We start from the raw sequence: 25,358 nt of genomic DNA, 5'->3' as shown, positions 1-25,358 counted from the left end.
ACCCCACTCTGAGGACAGCCCACTCCACACAGAGACACAGCTGCGTGCTGCAGTGCAGTGTTAGTGAGACCCCACTCTGAGGACAGCGCACTCCACACAGAGACACAGATGTGTGCTGCAGTGTGGGGTGAGTGAGACCCCACTCTGAGGACAGCCCACTCCACACAGAGACACAGGTGTGTGCTGCAGTGCAGTGTTAGTGAGACCCCACTCTGAGGACAGCGCACTCCACACAGAGACACAGATGTGTGCTGCAGTGTGGGGTTAGTGAGACCCCACTCTGAGGACAGCGCACTATAGGAAAGGATTGGTTGAAATTTGCTGCTTGATAAAGTTAAGTCAGAAATTCATCTGAATGGAGGAGAAATTAATCTGAACTGTACAGCTCCCTTGCAGTGTCGAATTAGGGTTAAATGTTCGTTTTCACACATGGTCGCAGTCTACACTATGTAATAAAAGTAATCAGTGCGTGTTCAAATGCTGATGATTTGCATAATTTGTGGGAAATAGACACTTGCACCCCCTCCTGTGTTTACTGTCGGTGGTGGAAGTCTGTACGGGGAAACAGGAGCAGCGCTGGTCTTTCGGCAGGGAGTGGCCAGTGGGACTAAGAGCTCTGTTTCTGCCCTTTGCCTTTTCAGACTGCCGTTGGCATAGGCACCCAGGAGCAGCAGCAGCAGCAGCGGCCAGCACACTGTGACTCGGGGGCGCCCTCTCCTCTCGCTCGCTCTCCCTCGCCCTGTGGAGCACCTCGCCGGGCGCAGCCATGACGTCGGAGCTGGAGAGCAGTCTCACCTCCATGGACTGGCTGCCGCAGCTCACCATGAGGGCGGCCATCCAGAAGGCGGACGCGGCGCAGAACGCCCACGGGCCGGGCATGGCCAAGAAGGGCGCCTTGCTGGACCCCAACACCACCCTGGACCAGGAGGAGGTGCAGCAGCACAAGGACGGCAAGCCGCCCTACAGCTACGCCAGCCTCATCACCTTTGCCATCAACAGCTCTCCAAAGAAGAAAATGACTCTGAGCGAGATCTACCAGTGGATCTGTGACAATTTCCCTTACTACAGAGAGGCTGGCAGCGGGTGGAAGGTAGGGAACAGCTAGGTTCTCTCTGGGCCCTGCGGAGGCCACCAGCCTTGAACATACAGGCAGCAGGTCGGGTGCAGCACAAACAGGACGGGCTCTGATGCTGGGCCAAACAGCAGAATGGTCAATGTAGAGCTCCAGTGATTGGTTGGAGGGCGGCGTGTGTGTGGAGGAGCTCCAGTGATTGGCTGGAGGCAGCGTGCGTGTGGAGGAGCTCCAGTGATTGGCTGGGGGCAGCGTGCGTGTGGAGGAGCTCCAGTGATTGGCTTGAGGGCGGCATGTGTGTGGAGGAGCTCCAGTGATTGGCTTGAGGGCGGCGTGTGTGGAGGAGCTCCAGTGATTGGCTGGAGGCAGCGTGTGTGTGGAGGAGCTCCAGTGAATGGCTGGGGGCAGCGTGCGTGTGGAGGAGCTCCAGTGATTGGCTGGAGGCAGCGTGTGTGTGGAGGAGCTCCAGTGATTGGCTTGAGGACGGCGTGTGTGTGGAGGAGCTCCAGTGATTGGCTGGGGGCAGCGTGTGTGTGGAGGAGCTCCAGTGAATGGCTGGGGGCAGCGTACGTGTGGAGGAGCTCCAGTGATTGGCTTGAGGACGGCGTGCGTGTGGAGGAGCTCCAGTGATTGACCGGGGGCAGCGTGTTTGTGGAGGAGCTCCAGTGATTGACTGGGGGCAGCGTGTTTGTGGAGGAGCTCCAGTGATTGACTGGGGGCAGCGTGTGTGTGGAGGAGCTCCAGTGATTGACTGGGGGCAGCGTGTTTGTGGAGGAGCTCCAGTGATTGGCTGGAGGCAGCGTGTGTGTGGAGGAGCTCCAGTGATTGGCTTGAGGGCGGCGTGTTTGTGGAGGAGCTCCAGTGATTGGCTGGGGGCAGCGTGTGACTGGAGGGACTGTACGCTTTTAAAGTGGCAGCGCACTTCAGTTATAATACCACTGACAGTAACTTTTTGTTAGGACTGGGTTTTTATGAATCCCCCCTGCATTTTCTTTGATTAAGTCACAAGGCCCTGATTAATACTCTTGCTGGCTAGCAAATACGTTGCCGTCAGTGGAAGTCTCAGGCACTCAGTCTTTGTGGTTGAAGATCTGATTTTTCAAAATTGAGTTCTGATCACTTAAATATTCCTTCAGCTGAATTATTCAGATACTCTGCAGTACCGTCACCGGACTTTTCCCCTCTAGAATGCAATGTTTTTGTCCATATTGGAAGCATAGTTTCAGAGTGTCTTCGTATTCAGTAATTCTCTAACTTTTGTGACCAGATGGGTTGCTTGCTCTTAGTTAACGTCTGTTGAGGGTGGATCATGGTGAACGGATGTATGTTAGGTGTCTGATGTCTCTGGTTAGATCAAGGCTGGGGCGGCTCACTGCTAGGTGACGTGGGCTGAATGTCCTGTTTTCCTCCTTGTGATTCCCTGTTAGAGTGGTAGACCAGGCCGTGGGTGCAGCATGAGGAAGCGCTGTTTTAAACAGTGGAGAAAGCGAATGATATGAGGAGACAGATCAGCAGGCACCGTCCCTTACGTGGAGCTGTTGAGCGGCTGTGCGTGTCTTCCTGGCGCCTGTGAAGAGCTGGCCGGAGGAGTATCACATGTAGGCAGAAGAACAGTCTCACAGTCTTTAAGACGCGGGCTGGGGCTGTGGGGTTTCTTTCAGTGGTTGACAAAGGCAGCTGATTTGCAGAGATTGATACTGAAATTCAGATTTTTACCGACAAGAAAACATATGGCCATCGTGTGCGGTTCTGATGTATCCCCTGGCTGTGAGGATAAGATACTTACCCTGATACCAGGTGCTGATAGCAATACGTGTCCCGAAACATGCAGATCATCCAGTGTAACAAATGAGAGAGAAGCAGGTTCCTGCTGTGTTAGTGTTAAGTAATGGAAGCTAAATATTTACTGCCATTCTTAGTCAACAAAACTAGCAGGGGCAAAATAAATATACAGGGTTTCCATCTAATTAAACTTTATATCAGTTTTAATCAAACACCACTTTATCACGAATGCAATTTTTGTTTTTGTTTAAACTTTCCAACCAAAAAATAGCGTGTTAGTTTTTTATCGTGTTTTAGCTGTAACAACCTTAAACCTTAAATGACATATAAAATCCCCAAGGTTGTCTTTTAAATTAAATCATTGACAGGTAAACAACGACAAAACAACAACAAAAATTAAGTACCTATAATACGCCTGCTGACGGTGTTTAAAGAAGCTGATAAATGAACACAAACCTTCCACATGATTATCAGATTTAAAGTTCAAGGTAACTGCTACCCGTGGTTTTGATCTTTATCTCCAGCCATCCAAGGTGAGGTGAAAACTAATGTAGTATTTCTTTGCACCACAGTCTGCCTGAACTACTATTCCACATGATCTGGACACCTTCTTAACTGCATTATTTTGTCACCCAGTAATCGGACCCAAGTCCACTGTGAAAGTGCTTCTGTCCTAGCTGGAGACCAGCAGAAAGCTAACCCTGGCCAGGAAGGATAGACGTCACTGTTGTCACACCCTCATACTGCGGTGTGTGTTTCTCACCAGTTGAACATTTCTCAGGGTGGGGACACCTTTAATGCGTTACAAGCTTAACCATGTTCCCTGAATTCTTGATGGCATCATTTGTTTTTACAAATGTAAGAATTTTCATTTTTTTTAATCACCCGCTCAATTGGGAGAGACTTGACCAATCCCTACTTGATCCTTGGCATCTCGGTGGCAGTTGTACCCAACAGCGTGGGGAATCCTTGCTTGGCTAGTGACGTGATCCGGGCTTGAACCCACAGCGTCTGGATCTTAGAATTCAAGTGTGATTTGATACAGTGGGGGTTATAGCTGTGCTTTTTTGTTTTCCGAATTGGGGATTTCCTCCCTGTCCAGTGTCATGTTAGATCCATATGTCTAATGTGCCAAAAGTAAAATGTAAACTATTCAGTCCTGAACATGAGGCTTTCTAAATGAAAGCAGACTGTTTTTCCCGTTTTGCTTGTATGGTTGCTATTAGTTTAATGCTGTAAGAATTCTCTTGTCTCTTTCTAAAAGAAACCCACAATCCTCTGTGTAAAGAATTGCTTCTGTCTTGAATGGCCCCAAATTTTTATCCCTCTGTTGTGCTGCTTTTTGCTTTGTGATCATATTTGTGGTGTTATTGATCTTGAAGGATCTCCTGTGCTGACCTGGTGGCTACTTTTCATTTTGAATTCCTGAATCAAGTTCCCATATAACCATTTTGCAGGCTGAACAGATTCAGTTTCTGTCGTCTGTCCGGATAATGACATTCCCTTTGGATCAGAAATTGGGCAGGGAGCTTTCCTTTGTCCTGCCTCAGTGCAATGCTCAGAACTCAGCACTGTTTTCCAGGTTAGCGCTAGGAACATTTGCAATAGACAGTACACATGTTTCTGCATTCTTATGGATTGCACTGGAGAATAAGACTTCAAGAGGCTAAGTGACAGGAGTATGCTACAGGTTCCCCAACCCAGACAGCCATAAACCATTATAACTCAGGGCAACCAGATCAGCATGCTTTAAGGAAAAGATTGCATTATTAGGGGAATTGGGAATTGATAGGCAAAGTGGGAGCTTAAAAGCTGCAGTTGAAATGGAGAAAGACGCTAGCATACCTAGCCTGTCAGAGCACCAGCAAGGGAAAGGCGCCTGCATTGCCCTTTTCCGAATGACCCAGATAGAGTTAGAAAGGAAGTAGGAGAAGTACTGTGAAATTGCAACCACAGTGCGCTCACTTCTTAACACTTAATCCCCTGTTTGCAGGGCACCGTGTTCTGCAGCTTCAGTGTGTTGTCAGGTTTGCGGATCACCATCACACAAGTCAGTCCTGGGGAGATCAGTCGCCATGTTAAACAGGGAAAATATTGCAGTGCTAAAGCATCAATGAATTGCTACCCTCCCAATGTACACTCTAAACACAGAGAATAAAACTTATGCATCTTGTGTATGAAAGTGAGATATTGTACTATAGCTCTAACAGTCTAAATAACGGTTACGTATGAAGATGTTCAAACCTCAGGGACTGATTTTGCACATAGTTTTGTGACTCAAAGGGCCCATTCTCTCATTAGTTGGATGTGATAAGTCTGCTTTACTGTGGGACAGCTAGAAAGCTAGAACAGCGTCATGCTTCCGAGAAACAGGAAGCATGCGATATACATTAATAATGAAAACTAGCACTAAGTATCGGGTCAATCTGAGTGAAATTGCCCAATTCCTCATGGGCTGCAGATCTGTGCAAAGCGCAGGTCTCTGTGCAGCTTCGTTGGCGATTAAGGCAGCAGGCAATACAAGCACACGTACTCGTCGGTTCTCTGAGAGAGAGAGGGGGGCAGAGACAGGAGAGATGAGAGTGGGTAATCCAAATGGAGGCAGCTCATTTAATCAGCTGAACAGAGCTCTATTAGGAAATGGTTTTAACAAATATCAATAAGTGCTGTCAATAAAACAGCTCATTCATCAAGGTCAAAAAACATTACTGCAGAATTAAGCCGACAGATATGCAAAATGCGTTTGTGAGCAGGCAATTAGATTCCTCGGATAAAGCTGTTACATCCTCTGAAGCACTAATAAAAACTTCGTCAAATGGAAGTGCTTAGGAAACAAGAAGCTGAGTATAATTAGGCCATATGGACCTGTGTCATTGCGCTAGAACTGCCTCTGAAGTTACTGCATTGCTTTAGTTTGCATGGAGAAGAAAGCTGGCAGCTCTGAGAAGCCTGCCTTGGAATCAGAGTGTGTGCAACGTTGAAGGAAAGCTGTGTGTAACAGAAAAGACATCCCCCGAGAATTTAGCACTGCTGTCTCGATCCCTTTCTAAACCTCGGAATAAAATATCACAAAGCTGAATTTGTTTTTAAAGGCAAATTAAGTAGGTCGCTCACCTGGTGCTTTTTAACCCTGCTCTCCTCCGGATTCTCCGCGGAGTGTTTTCCTGAGCAGGCCTTGAATCGCTGATGTGCTTTGATCAGCGGTGACGGGGGGGGAAAGGGGAGCTTTTGCTGTTCAAAATCAAGGTCGCTGTGGCTCAGTCACACGAGGGAAGGCAGCCTGAATAGTTAGCAGCTCCCGAACCTGAAACCCGAAACAACTTCAAGAAATTGGGGGGGATAAACAAACAGACCGAGGTCTAGGTAGCCTGGCTGATGTTTAATCCAGTCACGTCTGTGGCCTTGGGTCATTTCCTCATTTATGAATTCTGCCCTGGGTGTCACACGTCTGTATGACTGTTAATGAACCTAAAGCCATTTAGATCTATATAAATCACACGGAATTGTTCTGATTCAGCGCATTAACATTTTATCCCTGTATATGTGCGCAAAACAAAAACAAAATTCCTAAATGCTTGACCTGTCTGTAGTCGAGTTACAATAACTTACCAAGACATTTCTGCTTAATTGAAACCTGTTTCTTTTCATAAGTAACCAACATAGTTTATTTTTACCAGTTCAGTGTGTTTTGGGATGAAGTAGAAAAGAAATTAATAGGAATCTGGGCAGGCAAAATAATAAGTGAACCCCTAGTTAGAATTAAGAGGATAATTTGAAAACCAGGATGATTCAATACTGTAACTTGCTAACAAATTAACAAGTAATGTATGACAGATGAACAAGTTTACAATAAACTGAAATGGTAACAAATAATGTGCTAACAAAGAAGGAGTTTGGGCAGCTTCGTCCTGCATTATTGTGGAGTTAGTCTTCACCAAGCAGCTTAAGAAAAGAGTAGCTAACACTCATCAGTCTGGAGAAACTCTCAGACTGGAATCCACTCTCAGACAGTCTACAACTCGAAAAGGCTGAGAGACCAAGGCGACTCTACCGTTGGATTGGCAAGATCTGTCCAAGAGCAGCCCAGAAAACCACCCAGGAAGTCACATCCCTGGCTAACAGCGCTGTTGTTGTGGCAAATGCCACATCATCAGCATGATCAGGACAAGATTCAGCAGGAATGGTTTTCATAGAAAGATGGCCAGGAAAGAACGCATTGCTCTCTAAAAGGAACATCGCCGCCAATCACAGGTCCGCCAAATGGGCAATCCATCCATGGTGCCATCATTGACAGAAGGGTGAATCTCGCACTGCTAATCTACAGTACAAGCAAAGTCTAGAAGAGAACGCCAGGTCATTCGTTCATCAGCTGAAGTTCAGACGAAAGTAGGTCATGCAGAAAGACAATAGTCCTAAACATCCAAGCAGAGCTGCTACAGAGTGGCTGATGAAAAATGTGCCATTTAGGGTTGATCGAATCAAAGTCTGCACCAAAACCCCGTCTTAATGTTATTGCGGGACCTGAAGAAAACTGTTTATACAGGGAAATCCTTCGATGTCTCTGATTTGAAACAGTTCTTTAAGGGAGAATGGGCCAAATTTCCTAAAAGCCAGGATGGGCAAATCGTTACAGGAAACATCTAGTCATTTCTGCTAAAGGAGGTGTCTCTGGTTTCTGAATATAAGGATTCACATACTTATTCACACAAGGATAATTACTGCTGGATCATTTTGTTAGTTAAATGAAGACGTATTTCATGTCAGTGTGTTATAAATGTAATCAGATTATCTTCATCTTTTATTCTGACTTTCTGAAATTATGTTTTAGGTCGAAACTATAAGAGATTTATAGGGGTTTGACAAACCTTTTTCTCAGTACTGTGCGTATAGTGGCGTATAGTAAAGGTACTATATGCAGGGATAGATAGATAATACTTTATTAATCCCGTAGGGAAATTGATGTGTTACCAGCAGTCCAGCCCAAGACAAGCAAAACAGACATCAGAATAGTTATAAAACAAAAGACAAACAAGATAAATGAAAATAAATAAGTACATAGGTGTGTGCAAAATGTGCTGATCATAGTCACTGTAAAAACAATAAAATATGTGCAAAATGTGCATAGGTTTATACAGACTGATTGTCCAAAAAGTACAATGGAGTAAACATGCTGGATGTCAGGGCACCATCTGATCAGATGCAGTGAAGAAATGCTGCGGTGTTAGAAATACCAAAGTCTGTTTTGCTGCTCTTCCCCAGCTCAAGCTCTTGTTTCGATACCGCTGGGACTATTGAAGCAGGATCTCTGCTGCTTGCTAGCCTCTGTGACAGGGAATCTTCCGAGAACACCCATGCGAGCAGGGCGAGATAGAACGCTGGCCTGGTTCATCAACACTTTCGTTGAAAGGAATTGCTTAAACTGAAAGAATTCCAGTCAAAATGACTGGACGCTCATTTCTTACTGGAATAGGATGCCAAAGAAAAGAATAAATAGATACCGTATGTAGCCAGCTGTAAAATCCTTGGCATATTTCCTCTTGGGTCTGGAAGTTAGAAAGTTGCTGTGATGGTGCCTTACTCACCAGTTTGACATCATTTTGCAGTGTCTGTGCACTTGGATGCTCAGCAAGCAGAACTGGAAAATTACCAGGACTCCCTCTAAGTTTTATCACAGTGTCCCAGATCACCAGTTATGGCTAGAGTTATGTTGGCAGCTGTTTGGCTAACATGGCTGTGTGCAGATGACTATCCCAGCAGCCAGCTAGTGTCAAGTCATGTAACAGTTGGTAAAAGCCAACTGCATGTTGTTCTTTTACCCACTGAACCCTGTTCAGGGGTTGTGTAAGCGGTACGCTCATAACTGCCCTAATGGAATCCCCTAGGAGCTTGAACAGCGCTGAATTCTCCGGCGGCAGGGGGTCTGGTCCTTTGGCGTAGGGGAATTCCCCTCACTCAGTGATTCCTGGTGGAGCCTCACCTGTCACACACGCATTCCGAAGAGAATGTAAGGAGTTCCTCAGCCTACAATTGCCACATAATAAAACAGCAATAGTAATGCCCGTCTTCGCAGGGTAGTGTTGTGCAAGAGCTGATAATGCAGAACGCAGTAGAGGATGTGACACATGGGACAGGCAAGTAATGCAGACCGTCCCCCCCCAGTTCGTAATGATCACGGGAGAGGCTATCCTTGCTGGAGCAGTGGAAAGTTCATAGCCAGCTCGTTTCAGAAGCCCTATCAAAGATTAAAGGGAACCCCCGCCCTTTTAACTTATTTTTATTGAGCTCTGTTCAAAAGATGATCATTTGAAACGCAAGTCAAAGACAAAAACATCAACTGCAAGAAAAAAATTGTAACTAGAGTAATGGAAGGTGCTATTTAGATACATGTTCTGAATGAATAAATGCAACTTCAGTTCTTGAGCAATTTATGTCAGCAAGACTTCTTTCAAGTAGAACAAGGTGTGTAAGTGAGTGTAACCAAACATTATTAAGAGCGATCTCCTCCTCCGCCGATCCCTGCAGAACACATTTTGGCTGCAGTACGTCTGCCAATAAGAAGCGTCATACCTGTAAATTAGAGCAGAGCGCTGCAGAGGAAGAAGCAGACTTGAACAGCAGGCTGAAAAATAAAAAGTATAACAAAGTTGGGGCCGTGGAGCTTTAATATGTCAGTAAGCATGAATGGAAAGATGAGAAAGGGATCAATCAATCCTGGAGTGCTGGAGGTGGTGCTCTGTGAACCAAGCCTAAAGGTGATTGTGGCCTCAGATGTCTTTCTGCTGTCGCAGTCTTTGAATCTCTGTGAAAGGACAGAGGTCAGTGAAACCTGACCTAAGCATGGATGAGAGAGGAAGACTTTATTTCCTTTTCAGCAAGGAATTAATCTCTACTTTTTCCTGACAGTGATCTTAAATGACTCCTTCTTTCATTGGGCCAAAGAATCTGAGGCTCAATGGTTTATCATCCGTTATCCAAAGCCACATATTCCTGCCAGCCTGGAACACAGGGCCCATGCACTGCATCGTTGATGGGACTGCAGTCTCATTAGTGTTTTTATACTCGTTAATCAGATCTACATGTTGCCAAAACCATTCTGTCCAACATCAATCCTGAAACGTACTGTATTCGTACAGGGCCTAGTTGGAGTAACTTTCATCTTGAAACGTTTGTAAGGAGTTGCGTAGGCTCTGTGCGCGAGTCTGAAGTGTCTTGAATAATGAGCTGGGTTTTTGTGAGAGGACACTACTGTACGTTCAGGACTACAGCCCAGCCTGTCTACTTCTTTGTCCCGTTAGGGGTGAAAGGGGAGATGGGTTTTAGATAAACAAGGAAACTGTATATAAAGCTGAGACTAGGCCCCTTCTCAATATTTGCTATCGATAACGCCCAATAATGCCGGGGTCACCCCACATGGCTTTTCCTAGGATCTTCAGTCGTAGCCTTCATTTACACAACCGCAAGAAAATCGCAGCGAGTTGTAGAGAGTCACAGCGCGTGCCCATTACCGTCATTTGTGTAGTGTGACACCCCCAGTGGCACGGTCTTAGCGATCTGTCAAAGACTCTCTGCAACTCGCTGCGACAGAATCAGACTGGTTTGATTTTCTCCTAATGAGTCGCAAGTCGTTGGGGGGAGCCAGATGTGTACTTGTGTGCCCATTATATTACACAGTGTAGCGCAATACTGATTTGTTCACAATATTTGTTTTAAGGTGTTTTATATTTTTAAAGGTTGTATTTTTGTCAATTTGTTTTATATTTGTGGGGAAACAATGCTTGTGTTACACTTTTCAAGTTGTTTACGTGCTTTTTTCCATGCTGTTTGTTCACTTTCGCGCGGCGCTCCTCTTGTGCTCCACGTTGATTGGTTGCCAAAACGAGGCGACCTCGCGGTACTTTCGCGGCTCAAGACGAGATTTGGAACCGAGATGAAAAGGCGTGAGGGAATCGTGTGATTAGTCACCCCCTGCGAATCCCAGTCGTATAACTTGACCCCCTCTAGGAGAGAAAAGGCAGCGAGATTCAGCAACTGCAGTCATGACTAGAAGTCGTGTCGAGTCCTGTAGTGTGACGCCGGCTTAAGTGAAATAACATTGGTTTGCAGTTTCCTAAAGGTGAGGACATTGAGCCAACATAACCAACTTGTGGGTGGCGCCAGTCAGACGAAGAGGGCTGTGCTCAGCTGTAAAAGGGTTTGAAAAGTTCCTGAAATTGTTTGGGTGTCCCATGTGTGTCATGTGTCAGACTCTGAAAGTCTGGCTCTTTTTGGAGATATTGTAAAGGGCACAGCTCTGTGTTGTGTCTGTGTCTTGGACGAGGTGCTGGGTACAGCTGCTTCCAAGAAGCAAGCGTTGCTGCTTTGATCTCATTACGGAATTAGCAGAAGAAACTAAACCTTAAACGGATCAAAGGTGTGAACGTGTATCTGGTCAGCAAGCGTAATGACAGAAGCCACGGGCGATGTTTTTAACTGTGTAAGCGTAGAGAGCTGGGGTTGTGTCAGGGCTTCAAAGTGGCAGTTCATTCTGGAGATAATGTGGCAGCTCATAAATTAAATTACCATCTTCAGTGAGCAAATTCACTACGTCCTTCTCAGGTGAAAATAGCCATGTTCCATTTCTCTCTCTCGCTTAGACTGCAGTTTCCCCAAGGGAAAATAAACCGCTACAAATAACAGCTGCTGTCTGTACCACTGGCTTGTTGGTGCCCCCTGAATAAATTCTGCTCTGCATCATTAGTCGACTTCTGTAAATGAATATTTCACTAGTTCTAGCTGAACATATATTGTCGGAATATTACAGTATCCACATTAGCACAGGCCTTAATCCTAGGCTGACGCTGGAGTAGCTATGGGAATAAAAGGAAATCTCTCTTTTAGTGAGGATGATACCGATTCCTGCATTTCGGTGAGGTTTGGGCACGGTGATGCCGCCAGTGTACGACAGGTCTATGACTGCAGTGGTTTCTGCTGGTAGCCTTTTTAGTCACCAGTTGTCTTGTTCATCATGAAGGGAAGGCGGGTTTCAGCAGGCAGGTGTGAAGGGGTGTCGGGGTACCTCCCTGGTACTAGGCCTGGCATGTGCTAAGTGTGGGCGTGTTCCCCCGGGGGGAGCCGCCGAGGTCCGCCGGCCGCCCTGGGCCCGTTCCGTCGGCGGGCGCGCGGAGTCTCGGGTCTTGCCGGCTCATGTTCTCCACAGAGGGCGGCATCGCCTCCTTTCCTGCAGGCTGGGTGGGCCCCCTGCTTTCTTAAGGCTTCCACTACCTACGCCCCTCCAAGCAGAGACACTCCACAACAAAGTTCCTGCGTGTCTGCGCCCCCCCCCAGGCCAGCGTGGAAGGAAGAAAGGCAGACAGGAGCGATTGAAATCTGATGTGGGCCGCCGTGGTCCAAAAACAACATCGCGTTGGGCGTTCGGGCTGCTCACTGCACTGCTCTCCCGGCCCCTGGGTGTGGCGTCAACAGGTACAATTAGTAGGTGTTTTCTCTCTGTTCCTGGCTGATTTAAGAGCCATCTGCAGGAGGCAGATGAAAGGCCTGGCACCGGGAGCTCGCCTGGTGCCCGCCACTCTTTCTAGTTGCCCCTTTTACATTTCATCTGGGAGAAAATTAGTAAGTGGTGCAGGATCTCTTCTCGTTTCCCCTGTTTGCACAGCTGTGTGATTTGTGCAGAGGAGCAAACCACCTGTTTTCCTGTTATGCCCAGAACGTACCAGGGGGTGTTGATCCCGTTGTGGAGTGGCAAACACTGACCCGCTTTGCCAGGATGTTACAGATGGCCAGGTCGGTTTTGGTCCACTGCCTGATGGGATTCTGGGGTGACCTTACCCAGGCCTGTCAAGGAGAGGGGGCTGCAGTTTTCTCACTTTGCAAAAATAACCGTCTCGTTATTTGTAGGGTGCAAAACAGGTAGTTAAGGCAGATTTGACACTTGAAACACTGAGTTTCTGTCCTGGACACATAGCTGTTACCCTACAAAGATAACAGCTTTACTCCTTTTAATGTGAAGCATTGTTTCGCTCTGCAAGTAACTCCGTCCCCTGAGAGGAAGATGCAAGATTTCATTCACTGGCAGTGGAATGGAAGGTGCTCTTTCGGGGGTTTTGTTTTCACTTATCTCTTTTTGCTTTTGTGTGTAAAGACTGGTTTGTAGAATCTTTCTTGTAATGTTTGACCCAGAAGCATTAGTTATCTAATTGCAATCTGCTAACTGTGATGAGCGATAATGGTTTGTTGCTTTAACCCCTGAGTAAAAGGGATGTGCAGCTAGTCTGGGGGTTTCATGTATTACGGATTGAAAAAGCTATTTCACAGATTCAAAAAAATAATAAGTAACAGGGTGGCAAAATAGTCATTTTCTTGTGCTAAAGTCCAGGAGCATTTGTATTTTGAAACAGATGTTTCAATAGAAAAGCAAGCTTATTTGTAAAAAAAAATAATTGTATTGTTTTATAGAAGAAAATGTCTGTTGTGTTTTATAAGAAATGGAGCATTTTTAAAGGCCCCACCACATGTTCCTCATTTAAATGTATTTGGCACAGTCTAACTGTGTGCTCAGCCAAGTGAAAATTGATCATAAATGTACAGGGTAAGGAAAAAATACCTCCTTTCCATACCGCTGGAACATAAAGGGAATTATCCTTTATTGGTGCATCTTGCAGTGTTAAGGAGACTGCAAGCCTGGTGCTTCAACATTTGAAACCGATATGTATGATGAAAGAAATTGAAGAGGGTTTCTCTCACAAATGTGCTTTTTAAGATGTTGGACAAAACTGAGATTTCTCTCTCGGGCTCTGTGTGAGGAAGCAGCTGGGCTTAGGATTCAGATTTGGTTGAGATTTGTCCTCTGTCGCCCTGTTAGACATTAAACACAGAGTCTCTCTGTGCTGCAGTGATATGTTGGACTGCTTAAGAGCAGGAAGATGAGATGACGTGAGGACATACACCAGCTTTTCCAGAGCCTGAGATCTGATTGAGATTGAGGTCAGGACAGACTTGCAGTTTGGGGGAAAACTGATGTGAAGTTCAGTCTTGCTAAGGAATTCAAGGTTCTAGAGCTGATGATGATGAAACGGGTGAAAAAACACAAGTCAAATGCCAAAGCCATTGGCATTTGTGTGTAGAATAACTATTCTACACCTTTTTGAGGGTGTTAAGATCCGAAAATAGACCGTAGGCAGATGTGGAACATGTTTCAAGGTCACAAGAAAAATGAGCAAGTTAGCCGCATTCCAATAAAACCGCCATGTTATTCTGAACGGCACTTAAGATCAGTTTTGTGTGTTTCAGGCTTGTGCGCGGTACAGCTCACAGCTTTAGGGGGTTTCAGCATTCCTTTTGCGTAGAGTTCGGAGCCGAACTCGTGCAGAACAATGAAAACAATGATTCATTTTTCCCCAAGTGAAGTTTATTTTGGAATTCTTCAGCTGCTAGGAATCCCCTTGGGCCGGCTGTCACTCCCCGCCCTGCACAGACAGTCGTCGTGGGGGCCAGGAGACCGGGGCCACACTGAGTAACGCAGCGTGGCAGCTGTGGCCCCTGAGCCCGGATCGCTTGGCGAATGTCCGCTCCGATGGCTGGAAGTGAGGGCTGTCCCGAGCACACGGAGAGAGACTGCGCCTCGTCGCCGCGCTCTGAGGGGGGCTCTCCCTGCCCTCGGCCGGAGGGTCTGTCCGCCAGTCGTTCAGCACCGGAGGCTTCAGTGAGCCGCTGAAGAAACACAGCCCCTCCAGTTCCGTCTCCAGAATGAGAAGGAGGACACGGACAGCAGCGCGCGTTTCCCGTCGGAGCAGGAGTTAATAATAATCATAATAATAATAATAATTGCTTACACTTATATAGCGCTTTTCTGGACACTCCACTCAAAGCGCTTTACAGGTAATGGGGATCCCCTCCACCACCACCAATGTGCAGCATCCACCTGGATGATGCGACGGCAGCCATAGTGCGCCAGTACACTCCCCACACATCAGCTCTCAGTGGGGAGGAGAACAGAGTAACATAGCCAATTCATAGATGGAGATTATTAGGAGGCCATGATTGGTAAGGGCCAATGGGAGATTTGGCCAGGATGCCAGGGTTACACCCCTACTCTTTTCGAGAAATGCCCTGAGATTTTTAATGACCACAGAGAGTCAGGACCTCGGTTTTACGTCTCATCCGAAGGACGGCGCCTGTTTACAGTATAGTGTCCCCATCACTATACTGGGGCATCAGGACCCACATGGGCCGCAGGGTGAGGGTTCCAAGGGCCTCTCCCTTTCCAGGCCACTTCCGCCTCCGTTCGCCGGGAACGCGCGGGATCGCAGCGGTGGCCGCGCACAGGGAGTCTTTGTCCTCGTCCCAGAGGGAGGGGCAGGCCTGCGGACGCGGCTCTGTCTCTGCCCTGTCCCCAGGCGCGCGTCGCCTGCGGATCCTGTTAGAAATAACGCTGGCAGCGTTTACCGCCAAACCTGTCAAACAGCTGATGTGCCTCCAAAGCCCTGCCGTCTCCAGTGGCGACGTGAGCCGGGAGGAGGACTGGAGCTGAGCTCCTCCCGTGTGAATAAGTCATTTCTTACACAGTGGTGGATCCAGGCACATCTGAACTGGGCTATTAGAGCTGTTAGGGGAGGGGGTGTTGATGGTTGGCGTAGTATGCTTATCTTCATCCACTGGGAAGATGCCTGCCTGGGATTGCGACAGGAAAACCCCCTCTTTCCTTTTGTTTCATTTCCAGGATTTGACTTCCGTCTCCACTACACTACACTAGGAGTGTCTCCTTTATGTTTGCAGATCGCATACCAATCTGCAGGACCTGAAAAGCCTCTGTGCCTGGCCGATGATTGATACATTTCAATGGCATAAATTATAGTCCTTTAGGATTCTCCAAGTTTATTACTCGACTGGTGTGATGATCCTTTTATTTTTGTTTCTGTCCCGTTTCAAAATCATCTCATGTTAAAGATTAATTGCATTGCCTGTTCGCCCCTAATGTTGCAGTAGTTGGACAAAATGCCAACAAATATGCATACATTTTTAATGTGCCAGATCAGACGGGGAGAAAGAGCCGTGATGCATTGTCCTAGCTTGCTCTTCGGCTGTCTGGACTGCAGCACTGCACTGAGGGCCCAGGGCCGCCTTAAAGGAGATGGATCCTTTTTCTTTTCCAGCGCGGCTCTGGAGTGCGTCTCTAGCCACAGCCTCTTGTGGGGCTCACAGGCCATCTGCAAAGTAGACCGTTCACACGCCTATCAGCACGCCACGCAAACTGAGCTGAGCTTTCCCATGCCCCGTACTTTGTATTGACATCCTCTCACCCCCTGATGTCAGCGCCAGCCTCCAGCCTGACAGCCTTGATCAGCACTGAGCCCTGTAATCAGGAGCGCTCTGCAGTGCAGCTCCCACAAGGAAACCTGCAAAGCGTCCTTTCATAGTACTGACTAAAAGCTTGATGTGTTTTGCAGATTTTAGGTGAAAGCAGATTTCTCTCCATCAACTAATGTCAAAGTAGTTTTAAAGCAAAGCAAAAGGGAGGAAAAAAAAGACCTTTACCTCTAACATGGTCGTAGCTCCTTAAGATCTTCTGAAAGGTTTAGGGAGCTCATGGGTCTTGAAGTTGAGTTTCAGATGGTGCAGTTTTATTATTGGGAAGCACTCTTGTCTGCAAGTGTTACAGCATTTGAAAGAGCATGTGTGTCCTGCAATGTGAAAATAATATGAAACTGATGCAACTTTGCTTGAAAAGCTCTTAAAATATAAATCTGTGTAGAGGCTTCTCAGGTTGGAGTCCTAACAGCGTGTGGTGATGGGTGCTTGACCAGAACAGTTGTCCAGATGTCCTTGATTGAGAAGACAGTGTGCTCTGTTTGAGTTCAGTACTGGGTTGCAGAAATAATGACCATATGGCCCTGGGCAGTGAGCTCCTGTAGATGTCGCCCCTAGCTCTACCAGGTTCATGGATATAGTTCCAGATTCCGGTGTTATATTGCTGTAGCATACAGGAAGTAAGGTATGGCAGTGCTACCATCCTGTTCATTTTGCGTGAAAAGTAAGTATTCCCCCCATTAATATATAGAGGGCAAAGTTATGTACTGTGTATGTTCTGTTGGAGACTCATGTATAACGATCCGTAATAATTAGACACCCAACAGCCACAGACATGGACAAAATTCATCCTCTGTATTTTCACTATGTTCAGTATTCCACGTGTGGAGGTGGCGATCGAGCTCGGATCCGTAAACAGACCGAAGGGCGCAGGCGCTGCTCGGCGTGCCGGGGGCCGCCCCGTCAGGCGGATGTGGCGTACGTCCCGCCTCGTGTGTCCGGGCTTCACTCTGCTGGGCCCGTTTATCCCTCCACCCCTCCTCTGCTTTCGAACAGCATCACCCAGGCCGGGGTCCGTTCGGGGGGCTGTGCCGGCAGGGCGCACACAGACACGCACGGTTAACCCACCAAGCCTGCCAGCATGTCTTTGGCCTGCGGGAGGAAACCCACATGCAGGTGGCGACCCAGGAACTGACCCCAGGGCCCCAGCTCTGCGCCGGCATGCCACCAGAGGAGGCTAAGAAACACCGCCGTGTTGGGCTGAGGGGGTCGCCCTGGAGATGAATCGTCAGGAGCGGTTGAATATGGGACTGCCATGTTGGTAAAATGCCGCAGGTTCAGGGTATCAGAACTCATCTAATAGTTGTGCTTTCAGGAATTTTTCTGTTCTTATAAACTGCATTGTATTGTGCCAGTGGAGCACAGACTCAAATGTGACTAGAAGACATACTGTGTAGCTCTTTTGTTGATCCAGTACATCCAGGGTTATTTTCTACTTTCTATTTTATGGTTAAAGTCATGAATATTTTTTTATTTTTAAATGTTTTTGATGCAGTGATATAAAAACCAAAACTGGCCTCACGTGCGCCTATCATGTTGTTCTCTCTGGTAAAGTAAAACTGGAGATTTCTGCATTTCTTAGGGAAATCTTGCAGATCCCCAGACCTCAGTTGGCCCCGGGCATCCGACTAATTTCAGCCGAAATGATGATGGGAAATCTTGACCCATGGGGTCAGTGGAGAGGCCAGTTTGGAAGAGGTCATCCTTGATCCTGTGAGGGTTCCAGTGTCTCGCAGGGCTTGTGGATTGAAATCCTGGGTTCGAGGCTGCTCTTGTTGCTGCAGTGAAAGCACTGATGTGTGCTGTGTGCCTACTTCGCAGAACTGTTATTGTGAAAGAGAATCTGTTCTAAATTGACTTACCTAGCAATATAATGAGGACACTAATGGATGGCGGGTGAAATGTTGCAGGTCAGAAGCAGGAGTTCAGCTTTTTTATTTTTTATCTTCCTGGCTGTTCTGTCAGGAACGTTACAACGTGCACATAGACTTGTACTAATCTAGTAAACCTCAAACAATGTGCAGCGTGTGGTTCTGCTGAGAAATCCTTTGAGAATGTTAGTTATGATAAAAAGCACCATATGAATGTAAGCTGTTGCACTTACTCTGCTAATTCTTTGATGCTGTTTCTATCCCACTGGATTATTCTGCCTGCTCTGTTTTTCAAGTAAAGATCGATGTGGTGCTGAAAAGCAGCATTGCTACAAATGTCTCTGACAGTGTAAAACTTTCCTGAATCTTTTAAACAAGTTTCATCAGGGACTGAATTACAAAAAAAAAAGTTTATTCTTCTTTGTGCTTTTAGTTAAAGGATTATTAATATGCAGGACCTAGTATCTGGGAAGCGTTTGGGACATATCTTTACTTTTGCTCAGCTTTGAAATACCAAGTTGTAATTAACCCTTCGCAGCTTAAAAAAAAAGCCCCTCTCTCCAGTATCTGTAGTTCACCCCCACAGTCCAACTCCTTGTTATTTTAGGAAGGGGAGGTCTGCAGCAGATGTTCTCCAGACTCCCTGGTCTTTATTCAGAGCTCCTCAGCCTGTGAGGGATCTGGGATGCCCGTGGCTGGGCTGTGTTTTTGCTGTGCTGGGGGAGAGCTCCTTGTGTGGTCTGTGTCCCAGCTGGGCTCCCCCTCTCCCCCAGCTCCCTCGGAGCACGGGAGAGCAGGGAGACATCCTGGACGTTTGAGACTGCTGCCAGCTGCCCAGCCCGGGGTTCAGAGATGGCGTCTTCCATTCTGAGGGATCATTCATGCGGTCGTGTTTGTTGTCTTAACCAAAAATGTGTGTACCTCCAGTGCTTTATTCAACAATAATAAAAATAATTGCTTATACAGTATAGCGCTTTTCTGGGCACTCCACTCAAAGCGCTTTACAGGTAATGGGGATCCCCTCCACCACCACCAGTGTGCAGCCCCACCTGGATGATGCGACGGCAGCCATAGTGCGCCAGAACGTTCCCAACACATCAGCTATCGGTGGGGAGGAGAGCAGAGTAATGAAGCCAGTTCATAGATGGGGATTATTAGGAGGCCATTATTGGTAAGGGCCAGGGGGGAATTTGGCCAGGACACCGGGGTAACACCCCTACCAAGCGCCTGAAATGTGAAGTTTGGAATTTCTAGAGCATTTCAGAAACCTTGCAGAGGAAAAAAAGAAAATCTCAGCAAGTAAATGACCTGTTTGGAAGCATTTTTATAAAGAGGGGCATTTACACGGGAAAATATTTTTTATTTGTGTTCATTAAAATGACTGCCTTGCAGCAAGCGCTTCTAGGTCTGTACATAACCAGCAGGAGCGAACAAACCGGTCCAGCACGGTGCAGAGTCGTGGCCTCCAGCTGCTGCCAGTTCATGCCGGGCGACGCTGTGGTGCAGAAATAAGGGGAATTGCGGAGTGTGCCTGCAGCCTGCTGCTCCGAGGGCCTCAGCTGCCAGCCCGGCGCTGGGCGCGTGTGTCCGTGAGGCTTTGTGTCGGCCTCGGCCTGGCATCCTCAGTTTGAAGCAGAGGAGTCCCTGCCGAAGCGCCGGCTGCCTGTTTAAGCCGTGTTTCTCCAGCGTCACGCCGCAGGTCCGCGCTCTTGCCTGCGCCGTGCCGTACTCGGGGAGCAGCACGGCATCATGGGAGACACGGTCACCTCCTGCTGCCCTGGCCTTCACAGCCGGAGCCTCTGGATGACCGGGGGGGGGGACACGGCCGGCGGAACTGGGAGATGCAAATCTCGAACTGCAGCCGTAGGTCCAGAAGATCTGTTCGGTGGTGTTTAAAGAGTAACTCCTTTTGGTGCAGGGAGCGTTTTAGAGTTAGTGACGCAGCATGGTGACGCAGGGGTTAGCACTGCTGGGGCTCCGAGTTTACTCCCTGGGGTGCTACCTGCGTGCATGTTCACCTGCGGCTCCTCTGGGTGCTCCGGCTTCCTCTCTCCGTGCAAAGACACGCTGGTAATTGAATTGGCTTCTGGGAAAGCTGGCCCTGGTGTGTGTGTGTGTGTGTGTGTGTGTGTGTGCGCCTGCGATGGCTCGGCAACCCGCCTTGTGTCCATTACTAGCCCGGGATGTGCTGCGTCTCCCTCGCGCGCCTGAATTGGATAAATTGGTTTGGGGATCAAGCAGGTGGGATTTGCAAATGCTTCTCAATCATACTTATCACCCCCCCCCCACACACACACACAAACAGGCCGAAAGCTGGGTGAGTAGCCCCTTGCTGTAAAGTGACCTCTGCCCTCCCCAGAGCTGCGTGCAGGGTGCAGGTGCCGCCAGCCCAGCCCTGCAGCCTTTGCCCTCTCTATCAGTGTGCGTGTGGTCGCTAGGCTGCAGCCCTGTGCAACACGTCATTACCGGCAAGTGAGCAGCACCCTGTGAAGAGGTGAGCGGTGTCAACCCACTCAAGGCTGCTGCCGCCCTTGTTTATGGGTTAGCGTCTGCGGAATGACCTTGATGTTTCTCAATGAGCTTTTTAATAAGTTGTGTAGTGGGCACGGCTCTAATTCTGCTGTGTGGGGTGGGAGAGAAGCCCGAGCCAGCCCGTCTCTGTGGAAGTAGGAAACAGTGGGAGAAAGTTCGTTCACAGAGAACTTTTGCTGATATTTCATCTTTTCACCCCTAAAAGTGTTTGGGTTGAGCATTCAAACTGAAAAACATTCAGTTTAAAGAAGTATAAGTGAAATACAGTGCATCGTTTTTAATTCATCAGTTAAGCTCCTTCACTGGAAGGAGGTGGGTACTTTCTAAGACACTAAGATAAACGAAGACCAAGAGGCACAAAGGTAGACAGGCTTAAAAAGGACACTGGCCAGCAGGGTGAGGTCCAGGTGGTTTGACAGTTGTTAGAAATTATTAATACTTTTAACTTCTTATGGTTGGATAAATCTTTGAGCAGCATTGATATTACTCTTTCAACAAATATAAAATCACTTAAGTGGATCTATTAGATTTTATAAGTGGTTTGACAGGTAGTTTCCATGAAAACTTCTTGTAAAATGTACAAAATATTGTTTAATGTCCTGATTTTGTATGCAGATTGGTCTTAAAATGTTTTAGAATTGGGAGTAAGGAAATGACCAGTATGCTCCTGTGCACTTCTGGGGTTGTCTGCAGTGAAGGTTTACAGTCGGTCAGGCCACTGAAGAGAGTGGATTGTAAGAAGCTCCCCTTGCTGTGAGATGTAAGGAATAAACCTGTTTGTTCAGGTTTCCTGAACTGCCTTCGTTGGACAGAGAGCATGAGGGGGGTCGCATGTTTCCAGCTGCTTCCAGAGGGCAACAGCAGACGAGACCCCCAGCCAGCACATGAGGCCATTCTTTTGTGGATTGGCTTGAGTGTTTTGGGTCAATGTTTTGTTGCAAGGTCCACTTACAGTTCAGCTTCAGCTTTTTGACAGATGGCCTCACATTCTCCTCAAGCACCCTCTGGTACAATGTGGAATTCATGGTTGACTCTATGATGGCCCTGAGGCAGAAAAGCAGCCCCAAATTATAATGCTTCCACCACCCTGCTTTACAGTTGGTATGGGGTTCTTTTGGTCAAAGGCAGTTTTGGTTTTCGCCAAACATGACATCTGGCGTTGTGGCCAAACAGCTCTACCTTTGTCTCATCCGTCCAGAGCACATTGTTCCAATAGTCCTGATCTTCACCTAGGTGTTGTCTGGCAAACTTCAGTCATGCATCTGTATTCTTTTTGAGAGCAGAGGCTTCTTCCTTCCTGACCTTGGATGCAGGGCAAAGTTGTGCAGTCTCTTCCGGACTCGTAGTTGACTCTTGCACTTTGACACTGACTGAGGCAAGACTTGCCTGTAAATCTCTTGATGTTATCTTGGGGTTCTTGGAGACTTCCTGCAGCATCTTTCGGTCAGCTCCTGGGCTGAATTTGGTGAGATGACCTGGCCTAGATAGATTGCCAGTGGTTTGAAATTTTCTCCATTTGTAGATGATTTTTCGGACAGTGACGTGATTGACTACAAATTGCTTGGAAGTGGCTTTAAAACCCTCCCAGACTCATAGACACCAACAATCTCTCTCCTGAGGGCCTCTGAGAGCTCTTCTGATCTTGGCATGATGTAGCCACGCACCTCAACTGCTAAGACCAAACCAGCCCACAGCTTTCTGATGTTTATATAAGGCAGTGCCCTCCAACTTACTCTCTAATGATGTTCTACTCATTTGTACCTGTTTTGGTGTACCTGTTCCTTATTTTTTAGCATTTGATGCAATGATAAAGGTAGGGGTGTACTAACCTTTTCCGCACAACGAAATTGCATTTCTGTTGATTTAAATAGTACAAATGAGTGCAAAATGATTTTTACACATTACACAGATGTGTTTATCTATCAGTATTGTTGAAATGACGATCAAATATCCTTTTGTCCAAAAATGTAAAAAAAGACAAACCTCTACAGGTGGTGTTCTTTTTGACACCACTGTAGTTCCCACTCACATATACAAGTCTTTAACAAATCCCGCAAAACTGTTTTTCAGTCCTAGAGTGGTCACGTAACCCAGGGAGTGCGTGTCATCTGCTAAGCCCTCATTCTCGTTGTGATCTCCTGGTGAACGAGCAAGCAGCCATTGTTTCAGACTTCTTTTTAAGGGAACACGTGTTAGGAGCCCAGCTAAGGGATCTGTCTGGAATGTAAGCCACTCACATGTCAGATTCTGTCATTTCTGTCATCGTGTTCTGTCATTGTCAATTTGCCAGCTTTGTTACCATCTTTCTTTGCGGTTTCACACTACAAGGCTTTTCTTTTTTCCATAGTTGTTGTGGAAGTATATTTTAGAGTATCTCCTCAAATTCCATGTGATCCGTCAGTTGTACACAATGCAAATTAATTTGGTAAACATTGTTTACAATGTACACATTGTCACTCCTTGTGCACAGAGGCTGTCCGAAGGGAACTCCCTTGATATTTACATTATGTAAAATTAGAAGTATTATAATTTAGTAGTAGTTCCAGTGATAATCTGTCTGCCTGTTGTGCTTGTATTCAATACAGGTCTGCTGAAAACCCCTTGTTCAACCGCTCTTGTAGTCTCCTGAGGTTTCTGAATTGGGTTGGAGGAGAAAACTCATTTCCCATCCCTTTTTCCCTGCAGAGGAAAGGTTAATTAAATATTACCCGATGCCTGAAGACACTCTGTCCTGCGTGCCTCGGCCTCCGGTGCTTCACTGGCGAAACTGCGGGGAAAACACTTTGCTCCGTGCTTTTCCGAAGCACATTCCCGTCTCCCTGTGACCCTTCTTCCCCGCATTTCCGTTCCCGGTGTTTTAGAGAGCCGCGTAGGGAGGGGGGCTGCCCAGCGGAGCGTCACTCTGCTCCCCAAGGAAATGACCTGCATTCCCCTCGCATTCCTTCGGCAGAGTCGCGCCGGATTCCTCATTTGCGAAACGCCAGTCTGAAATTGTTTTTATTATCCCATTATGATTTTGCAATATAATTATATATGATAGGACTAAATGCATTATTATGTAATGGTATAATAAATGCCCTTTAAAGCTAAAACTCCTTTACTCCTCTCTGGTATGATTTCCTCAGACCGTAAACCAGCGTGATCCTTCAGTGTCGGAATGAGCGATGGACAGAGGCCTTAGCTGACCTCAGATCCGGTCACTGCAGGCTGGTGCCGCGTTGCCCCTGGCAGAGCCCATACCCTGTGCTGTGGGAGATGTGTTCACGTGCCCGCGGGCCGGAACACAAAGATCAGCCGTTTAAAAGGGCAGTGCGGTTATTCCTCTAGGTCCTGAAATATCTGCAGTTACAAGCCTCCCAATCCTGTTCTTCCTGCGGGATCGGGAGGGGATGCGTGGAACCGTTTTGCCTGGTTGTTAGTATGATGGGGAGCTGGATTTGTTCCGGAGCCTGCGTCTTCCTTCTCAGAACAGCCACATATTTGTTGCCACTTGGAGAGTCCCACCTGTTTGACAAGGCCTTCTTAATTTTAACCCGGCAAATTAGAGGGTGTATCCATGGAGCATAATTGAAAGGCATTATAGGTCAAAGTACCAGGAAAAGATGGAGCCGGTTCTAACTGCGGCTTCCTACGCAGTTCCTCCTCCATATGTGTAAGATACTGGACCGGTGCTCTTCAGATAGCGGTCCGCACTGTGTGCTCAATCCATCCTGGAGTAGCTTTCCGTTTCACCCCTGGGAGATGAATTCCTCTCCGTCGTTCTCGAGAACAGGGCAAGAGGGGTCACAGATTTGCAGAGAAAGACCCCAGAGAGAGAGTGTGCATCTTGCGTCCTCCGGTGAGCTGAGGCAGCACTTGTTTTTCAAACGTACATCTTGCCAGCGCTCTTCTGTGGATCTGGCACCTTGAGGTTAAATGAGGTCGCAGACCTTGACCAGTTACATCCAATAAGCCATTATTAAATTATCTAGTATTTGATAAGTGGCAGAATTTACTCAATATATCAGATTAGCTGGCTCGTTATTCTTTTTGCCCCTTGTGTAGCGGTTTTGATTGCAGCAGATTTCCTTATCGGAAACCGTTTCCAAATGCTTGCAAGCATGTGATCCCAGTCCCTTTGAAACCGGCATGCTGACGAAATCATGTCACGGTGGAGAGCCATCTACTCAGGATGTGATTTTCCTTCGAGTGACACTGGGAATGCTAAAACAAAAGCAAATGTTTTTCATCTGCAAATGTTCCTACATTGATTAATCCTGTGAGTACACAAATGATACAGTAACAGGATGGTTGATTCCATTTCATGTACCAGTTCAGCTCTATTTCAGGTTCAGTGCTCTGCAGTTATGAAGAATGCTTGGCATATAAATGTGCTCTTTTGATTTTGTTGAGAGATTTGAATGTTTTGATACTTTTCAAGCCATTGAAATGAATGCTGCAGCTAAGAATATTAGAAAGACGATCAATGAGAGATGAAGCAGTTTGTCCCATCTCAGTTCCCAGTCTAAGATCAAAGAACTCTTTGTGGAGCACGGAGTTTGCACGTGGTTAGATGGTTTTCTTGTTCTTGTGCATTCTGGTGGAAAGGTTGTTCTTATTCCCACACCTGCTGAACTTGCTCTTAGTTTACATTTATGTCCTCCAGTCCTCTTTCTGTGTTCTGTTTTACAGGGAGTGGCTAGTGCTGACTTCCTGTCTCCTCAAAAACCTAAAAGCAACCCCCCCAGATGGCTTTGTTT

At 47.1% G+C, this 25,358-nt stretch overlaps 1 protein-coding gene across 4 annotated transcripts in view; it reads left to right on the top strand.

The window, feature by feature from the left end:
* The window catches only part of foxj3 (forkhead box J3), a 149,247-nt gene that overhangs the window by 59,375 nt on the left and 64,514 nt on the right, over nt 1-25,358 (top strand). For all 4 annotated transcript variants that reach the window (XM_069183641.1, XM_069183638.1, XM_069183640.1 and 1 more), the window contains exon 2: nt 642-1,090. In XM_069183641.1, the coding sequence (XP_069039742.1) occupies nt 767-1,090 (324 nt within the window). In that variant the 5' untranslated portion in view covers nt 642-766. The remainder of the gene's footprint in view (nt 1-641; nt 1,091-25,358) is intronic.

Source organism: Lepisosteus oculatus, chromosome 25, assembly GCF_040954835.1.
Source record: "Lepisosteus oculatus isolate fLepOcu1 chromosome 25, fLepOcu1.hap2, whole genome shotgun sequence".
NCBI lineage: Eukaryota > Metazoa > Chordata > Actinopteri > Semionotiformes > Lepisosteidae > Lepisosteus > Lepisosteus oculatus.
This window is presented reverse-complemented; position numbering and strand designations above follow the sequence as displayed.